The 7,985-nt window shown below is 46.7% G+C and overlaps 1 protein-coding gene across 1 annotated transcript; it reads left to right on the plus strand.

Moving 5' to 3' along the window:
• The first annotated feature begins 1,993 nt into the window (after positions 1–1,993).
• Positions 1,994–6,569, plus strand: PLA2G5 (phospholipase A2 group V). The gene is made up of 4 exons (XM_063105712.1): positions 1,994–2,033; positions 3,233–3,377; positions 5,640–5,746; positions 6,445–6,569. The coding sequence occupies exons 1-4, from the start codon at positions 1,994–1,996 to the stop codon at positions 6,567–6,569; spliced, it is 417 nt and encodes a 138-aa protein (XP_062961782.1).
• Positions 6,570–7,985: the final 1,416 nt, after the last annotated feature.

Genomic DNA, 7,985 nt, shown 5'->3' on the forward strand with positions numbered 1-7,985 from the left:
GATGGGAGAAGGGAAGAACCTGGGCTGGTGTCTCTTCATTATACAGCACAGTAGAGTGGTTTAGCATAATTCTTGAGGGCCCTAGGATTTTCAGAACGATAAATGACCATTGGCTTCAACTTAAAGTCACCAGCTGTGTTAGCCCCCAACAAGAGAGTCAGCCTGTCCTTTGAAACTTTGAAGCCAGGCACTGACTTCTCCTCTCTAGCTATGAAAGCCCTAGATGGCATCTTCTTCCAATATAAGACTGTTTAGTCTACATTGAAAATCTGTTGTTAGTGTCACCACCCTCATCAGTGATCTCAGCTAATCTTCTGGATCACTTGCTGCAGCTTCTACGTCAGCATCTGCTGCTTCTACTTGAACTTTGACGTTGTAGAGATGGCTTCTTTCCTTAACCTTCATGAACCAACCTCTGCCAGCTTCAAACTTTTCTTCTGCAGCTTCCTCACCTCTCTCAGCCTTCATAGAATTGAAGACAGTTAGGGCCGCTCGGGATTAGGCTTTGGCTTAAGGGAATATTGTGGCTGGTTTGATCTTCTGTCCGGACCACTGAAACTTTCTCCATGTTAGCAGTAAAGCTGTTTGCCTTTCTTATCATTCATGTGTACACTGGAGTCGCACTTTTCTTTCCTGCAAGGACTTTTCCTTTCCATTCACAACGTGGCAACTGGCACAAGAGGCCTAGCTTTCGGCGTGTCTCAGCTTTCAACACGACTTCCTCACTGTGCTTCATCATTTCTAGCTTTTAATTTAAAGTGAGAGATGTGCAATTCTTCCGTTCACGTGAATACTTAGAGGCCATTATAGGGTTATTATTGGTGTAATTTCAATATTGTTGTGTGTCAAGGAATAGGGAGGCACAAGGAGGGGGAGAAAAATGCAGGAATGGCTGGTCGGTGGAGCAGTCAGAACACACACATTTATGGATTAAGTTTGCTGTCTTATATGGGCACAGTTCATGGCGCCCCAAAACAGTTACAATAGTAACATCAAAGATTGCTGAACACAGAGCACCATAACAGATATAATAATAATGAAAAAGTTGGAAATATTGCAAGGATTACCAAAATGTGACACAAGGACACAAAGAGAGCACATGCTGTTGGAAAAATGGAGCTGATACACTTGCTCGACGCAAGGTTGCCACAGACAGTTTGTAAAAATTGCAATATCTGCGAAACGCCACGAAGCAAAGCACAGTAACATGAGGCATGTCTGTATAATTGTTCATATACATATATTTTATTTTAAGTTTTGAGGACGGGGCCTACGAAGGCAAAAGTGTTTTGAGACTGCCAAAGCCATAAGGAGGCCTCGAAAACCTCTGGCACTTCGTGGGCCCTCGAGCTTCATTCCTGAGCACGCATCTGGGCCGGGCACAGTTCTCAGTGTTGGGATAGGGGGTAAACCCACCCAGATTCTGCCCTCCAAGAAGCCTTCCTGGAAAACAGGCAACGACAGCACATGCAATAGAAGCAGCATGAAACCAAGGGACATCAACCTCCCTCTGCCATCCCACCCCGGTGCCAGTCACCCTCTTTGTCCAGAATTCTTTCCTCCCTGCCAGGTTCTTACATGTTCATCAAGGGCCATGTGTAGGTTACACCGATTCCAGCTCTTCAACTTATGCCACTAAATCTCCATTGAAAAATTCCACCTATTTCTCTCATTCCTTTTAGCCATTTTCTGCCAGGGGTTAGTGTGTCCAGGGCATTTGTGGCTATGTGCACTGGTGGGGGGGAGTTCTCTCCCATTGCTGGTGAGGACAATATCCCCCCAAAGGCTTCCATTAATGTCCCTCTGCCTCCAGGGACTCCATGGATCAACTCCTGGAGGTTTTGCCTTGTTTTTCCTGGCTGGGATCACCCTTAATGGCCTAACATGAGGGGCAGCAGGGCATGGTGGGGAGTGGGGTGGCGTCTGAATGGGCCCTGGGGGCATTGCTGATGGACATGTCAGGGGATGTGTTTTCTTTTCCAGAACCCGAGGGATGAAGGGCCTCCTCACACTGGCTTGGTTCCTGGCTTATAGTAAGTGCTGGCCTCTCAACCTCTGTATGCCCTCTTCCACCCTGTGAGAGTAACGGGGTAGTGGAAAGAAGACCGATCTCTGAGGTCACGGAGACTTGCGTCTGAATCTCAGTTCTGCATTTACTACATAGGTGTCTGCAGAGCCCTTGTCTCTATGAGCCTCTACTTCCTCCTGTGTGACATAGGGACTGTGGCAGGGCTCCAGGGGATGTCATATGTCAGCTGAAAGGTTGTGGACATAGAGGATATGTGGCTGGCAAATGTGGGAGGTGGATTTTTTTCTTCGATGAAAAAAATGTAAAATAAGGCCAAACAAAACAAAGAGATTTTTAAAAAAAGAAAACAGACTCTTGTAAATATTCCAGCCTGGGATTCCTGAGTCACTCTCTGCTCAGGCCTGTCCGGGCCATCCGTATATCCCACCCTCAGCTGGAAAGTGACTGTACAGCCGGCTCTAACCACCCCACCCCCCAGGAATCTGTAATCACGTACATGACCCCCATACAGGCTCTCTTGCTCTTTGATGTCTTGCCAGATCCCTAGAGACCCCAGGAGAAATGGGAGGCTCAGAGCAGGGAGAAAGCCTTGGGCTCACCGTGAGACCCCGGACAGGGCATCTTTCCCCTCCAAGCCTCAGTTTCCCAAGTTGTAAGATGAGGGAGCTGCCTTCATGATTTCTAAGGGTCCAATCCTACTTTAAGATTCTATGCCTTATGTTTTAAAGGTGTTAGGTGAGGGAGGCTGGTGTATTGCCAGGAGAGACAAGCAGCTCCTGTCTGCCTGCTTCACACAGATCCCATATGAATTATACCTCATATGTCTTGGTCCCTTATTAGTTGTCTGCCACTGTGCTCATAAAGTTTACATAATTTATCTGATTTTAACCCTCATGACAACTCCAAGACATAGGTGTTAATTTCCGGCCCCCATTTTCCAGATAAGGAAACTGAGGCTCTGAGAGATTAAGTGGCCCATTCAACACTATACTTCAAATTAGTGGCAGAGCCAGGATTTGATTCCAGGTCTGCTCCTTTTCCAAGTTCAGACTCAAGCACTTCTCTATACTGCTTGCCCTCACCTTCCTTTGCACTAACTGGGAGAATAAGAGAGCTCCAGGCTGGGAGAAAGCTCAAGATGCTGGGAAGTGGGCCTGGGGCAGGGGTGCTGGGTGTTATCTGGGGGCACGGGATGTCTTTCAGGTGTGCCTGCTGTGCCAGGGGGCTTGCTAGAGCTGAAGTCAATGATTGAGGAGGTGACTGGAAAGGATGCCCTGAATAGCTACGGCTTTTATGGCTGTTACTGTGGCTGGGGTGGCCGCGGAACCCCCAAGGATGGCACTGATTGGTGAGCTGATGATCATAACTGTCCTCTATGCGCCAGGCTCTGCACCCACATTATCTCATTCATACATGTCAATTTTGGAAGATGAGCATTATAGCACTGCTTTATAGATGAGAAAACTGAGGCTCAAAGAAGCTCACTTGTTTCCCAAGACACATCAGAGAACTCCCAAGGTCTCAGGGGACTCATGTGTCAGGTGGTCCTTTGCAGCATGATAAATGGTCCTAACATAGTGGCTTAAAACAGTGATGATCATTTATTTTGCCTACGAATCTGCCATCTGGGTAGGGCTTGGTGAGATGGTTGGTCTCTGCTCTCCCCAGCTTTGGCTTGGGCAGTTTGACTGAGGCTCACTCCTATGGCAAGTTGCCACTGTCTCCTTCCTGGGATCTCAGCTGAAACTGTGGACTGGGGTCCTCAGTTCCTCTCACTTAGGCCTCCCCAAGGATGTCTGGACTTCCTCCCAGCATGGCCACTCTTGGGTTCCAAGAGTGAGTGTTTCCAAACTGCAAGACAAAAGAGGAGGCATTTTTATGATCAGCCTCAGAAATTTCATGGTGTCACTTACACTGTCCTCTTGGTGGAGGCAGTCACAAAGGCTTTAAGAGGGAGGGGACCTAGATTCCACCTCTTGATTGGGAAGTGCCAAAGTTCTAGAAGAACATGTGAGATGGGAGATATTGTTCTTTGGAAAATGCAGCCTGCTGGGTTAACTATTCTGATGCTGCTGGACATGAATAACAGAAGGGGACAATTAAGCAAGTGGAATGCAGATGGATGGAACCAAGTTTGTCACTGTTGGGAGTTTACAAATGTACAAGGGCAGGCAGCTAGAATGATCCATGTAAGAATGGATTAGAGTTGGAGACATCACTATGAACTCCTGTTTGGCTTAATATAGGTGCAGATGTTGACATAAAGAAATGTGTATAGATATGTGTTTATACACAGGTTAGTATAAACACATATTTTTTGCTCTATCAGCTGAGAGAGTCTAAAAATAACAATAGCCCGGTAGCAGCAAGCACACCTAGTGTCCAGACCTAGTTTCTAATACCATGTTCCAATCAAAGGAACCAAGGCTCCTTGAAGAAATGGCTGATTACTAGACCAGGGCAGTATATACACAAGCTCAGCCTGGAGCTTCTTGTAGTGCCAAAAAGTAAGGAAGTGCTCAGACAAAACAAAGCCCCACATTGACAGGGATATGTCACTGGAGCACATGAGTCCCCTGAAAAAGTTCCCAGTGGTCAACGCTGGAACAATCTGAGCAACATAATTACCCCAGTCTAATCGTGAGGAAAAAAATCAGACAAATCCCAATAGTGGGGCATTTTACAAAATAGCTGAGCAGTACTCCTCAAAACTGTCAAGGTCATCAGAAATGAACAAAGCATGAGAAACTACCACAGCCAAGATGAGCCTTAAGAGACAAGATGGCTAAATGTAATCTGGTGACCCAGATGGGATCCTGGAACAGAAAAAGGACAACAGGTAAAATCTAAGAAGATCTAAATAAACTATGGATTTGTTACAATTAAAAAACCAATATTATTATTATTTAGTTAATTCACTAATAATTGGTGTGTCATTAATAATATATTGATATTGGTTCATTAATTGTAACAAATGTATCATAATAATATAAGGTGGTAATAGTTGGGGAAACTGGGTGTTTCCTCGGTAAAATCTTTTCATTTTTTGGTAAGTCAAAAAAAATTTTTAATGCAATCTGGCACACCTAATATACCAGAAGTTTATTTCTTGCTCACATAACAGTTTGACGTGAATTGCATGTTGATTCAGGGACCCAGGTTCCTCCTTTCTTGTGGCTCTGCCATCCCCTATGGCCTCAGAGTCCTCTGCCTGGTGATCGCCATCCAGCTGAAAGATGGAGAAAGAGAGAAACTGTAGGCTAGTGTGGCGGTTTTCATGGGTAGGTCTGGAAGTGGTACACATCACTTCTGCCCACATCCCCTGGGCCAGAACCTAGTCATATGGCCACACCTGCCTGCAAGGGAGGCTGGGAAATGTAGTCTAATCATGGGCCCAGGTGGAAACCATGGCTCGGTGAACCGCTATCCAGCAGCAGCCCCAGCAGAAGAGCAGGGAGGTACTTGGCCATATTACCAGATTGTCTGCTAGACCACACCCACAAAGGTGGCTTCTGCTGACGTGGCATGGTTTAATTTTTGCTCCTATTAGGGAAAAGAGGGTCAAGAGGACACCCCTCCTACTCAGGATCTAAGTCTCTTGCATTGACAGGTGCTGCTGGATGCATGACCAGTGTTACGAGCAGCTGGAGGAGAAAGGCTGTGACGTCCGGACACAGTCATACAAATACAGATTTTCACAGGGCCTGGTCACCTGCGGTAAGGCTGGGGCTTCCCATTTAGGCTATTGGATAGAGTCTGGATCCCCCTGGCTCTGCATTCAGCTGCCCTAGAAGTCAGCCATCCTGTATAATGGGGTGGGGAGGGCAGATCTGGGACGAGAGGAGCAGGATCCTCCAGGGAAGGGCTGGAACATCTCAGACTGAGCATTCACTATGTACCAAATGCTTTGCATACCTCCTTTTAGATGATCCCCCAAATACCCTATGGAGTAGGTTTAGTCTCCATTTTACACATGAAAAAAACGGAAGAACAACAGCTTGCCAGTGCATATGGCAGGATTCAAGCTCAAGTCCATCTGAACTTAAAGCTAAGTCTCCTCTGTGAGAATTAGGTTTCCTCCAGAGCAGGGGCTGTCTCCACCATCAGACTCGGAGCTTCCAAGGGGAGTGAGTGAGTTTCCTTCACCAGGCTGGGAGCTCCGTGAAGGCAGGAGCTGGTCTCCCTGGACTGAAAGCTCACCCCAGGCAGCAGCTGTGTCTCTTCCATCAGATCATGTGTCTCCTGCCTCCCCCAGGCCCCAGTTTAGGAGCTCTGCGCCCTTCATCAGACAGAGAGCTTCTGTGCAGCAGGAAGCAGATGGAGGTGCCTGGCCAGACTAGGACACGTCCTCAGACAGCACAGTCGGTAGGGTGTCCCCTTCCCTCCCTCATTCTGCACTTGGTGTGCTGTTGCAGAGCCCAGGCCCTTCTGTCACAGGCAGCTCTGTGCCTGTGACCGGAAGCTTGTCTACTGCCTGAAGAGAAACTTGTGGAGCTACAACCGTCATTACCAATACTTTCCCAACATCTTCTGCTTCTGACCTCATCCTTCCTGGATGGTCCACTGGGCTTGGAGGAGCACCAGGGCCACCCTTCACCCTCTGGAAAGTCCCAAGAGTGTGACTCTGGTCATAGGAATGGGAAGGACCCAGGGGCACAGGGCTGTCACTTCTGAGGTCCCTTCCTCTGTGTTGGCAGCTGTCCCCTAACCCTGGGCCAGCCATGTCTCCCCTCTCTGAAGACAGCATCCCATCTCAGTTGGAAGACTTTCCTGGGATACACTTACTTTCCATTTCTGCAATCAGATCATTTCACCTCCCTTCCCACCCCCGAGAATTTTTACTCAAGTAGAAGCAAAATTGACTCCGTTAATCTGCCATATAGATATTAAATAAAATTCATTCTCAAAGCTAATGAAAACCACATTTTCCTCTGTGTGGGTGATTGCTCTTTCTCTGCCACTGGGGCACTAAACCCAAAGAAACAGAAGAGAAGATTAGTAAACAGAAGGTTTTCCAGATGAGCTCCAAGCCTTCTCTTGGGCTCACTTCCTTAAACCGTGGGATTCTCTCAAGCTGAGCATGGGGTCACATTCTTCCTCAAGGGGGTGGGGGAAGGTGACTGGCAATCATGCCAGCCTGGCTTCCAGGCCAGAGAGGGTGGTGTTCAAATCGCAACTCTGGCTTCTCCAGCTGTGTAGTTTGGGGCCCATTACTGAGCCTAGAAAATGTCATGTCCCTTGCAACGTAAAATGAGACTCCTACAGCCCATCTTGATGATACAGGGGATGCCAAGGTTCTGGGATTTCATAAAGCTTGTTTTAAAATAGGATTCAGCTATAGGGGTTATTTTTACTAAGTAAGGACATTAAAAAACCCAAATCATGGGTGGCCGAGTAGCTCAGTTGGTTACAGCATGGTGTTATAACACCAAGGTCAAGGGTTTGGATCCCCAGAGGAATAGCCATGAAAAAAACCAAAACCAAAACCCAAATCGTGTATCAATTCATAAAAGAAGGGGCATTCTAATACCAAGACTGCAAGAAGAAAGAATGGATTCCTAAAACCAAGGAGAGTCTTTTCCAAGAAAGGACCTTTGGCTTCTTTATACTAACATACCCTCAAATGACCACATGATAAATGGGATCTATGTTTAAAAACCTTCAGTGTTGAACATATTCACAGTAAGATTTAATTTTATGAGATTGCCCTGAATGTATTAGTGTTTTAGAAAAGCTTGGTGAAGACTCAGTGTTTATACTGACAATGTAACACAGAATAGAGCTCTCATGTTCATTGGCTTATGACATGTTTTTAACCAAAGCTATCTCTCAGGTCTAGTTTTAAATGGGTATGTGGTGAAAATTGGAGGCTTCACTCTAATGCCATTTTTCTTCAACTGCAATATCTGGATAATGAAGAGACCCCAGCCCAGGCTCCTCCCTTCTCCCATCAGGG

The sequence above is a fragment of the Cynocephalus volans genome, chromosome 8 (assembly GCF_027409185.1).
Source record: "Cynocephalus volans isolate mCynVol1 chromosome 8, mCynVol1.pri, whole genome shotgun sequence".
NCBI classification, from domain to species: Eukaryota; Metazoa; Chordata; class Mammalia; order Dermoptera; family Cynocephalidae; genus Cynocephalus; species Cynocephalus volans.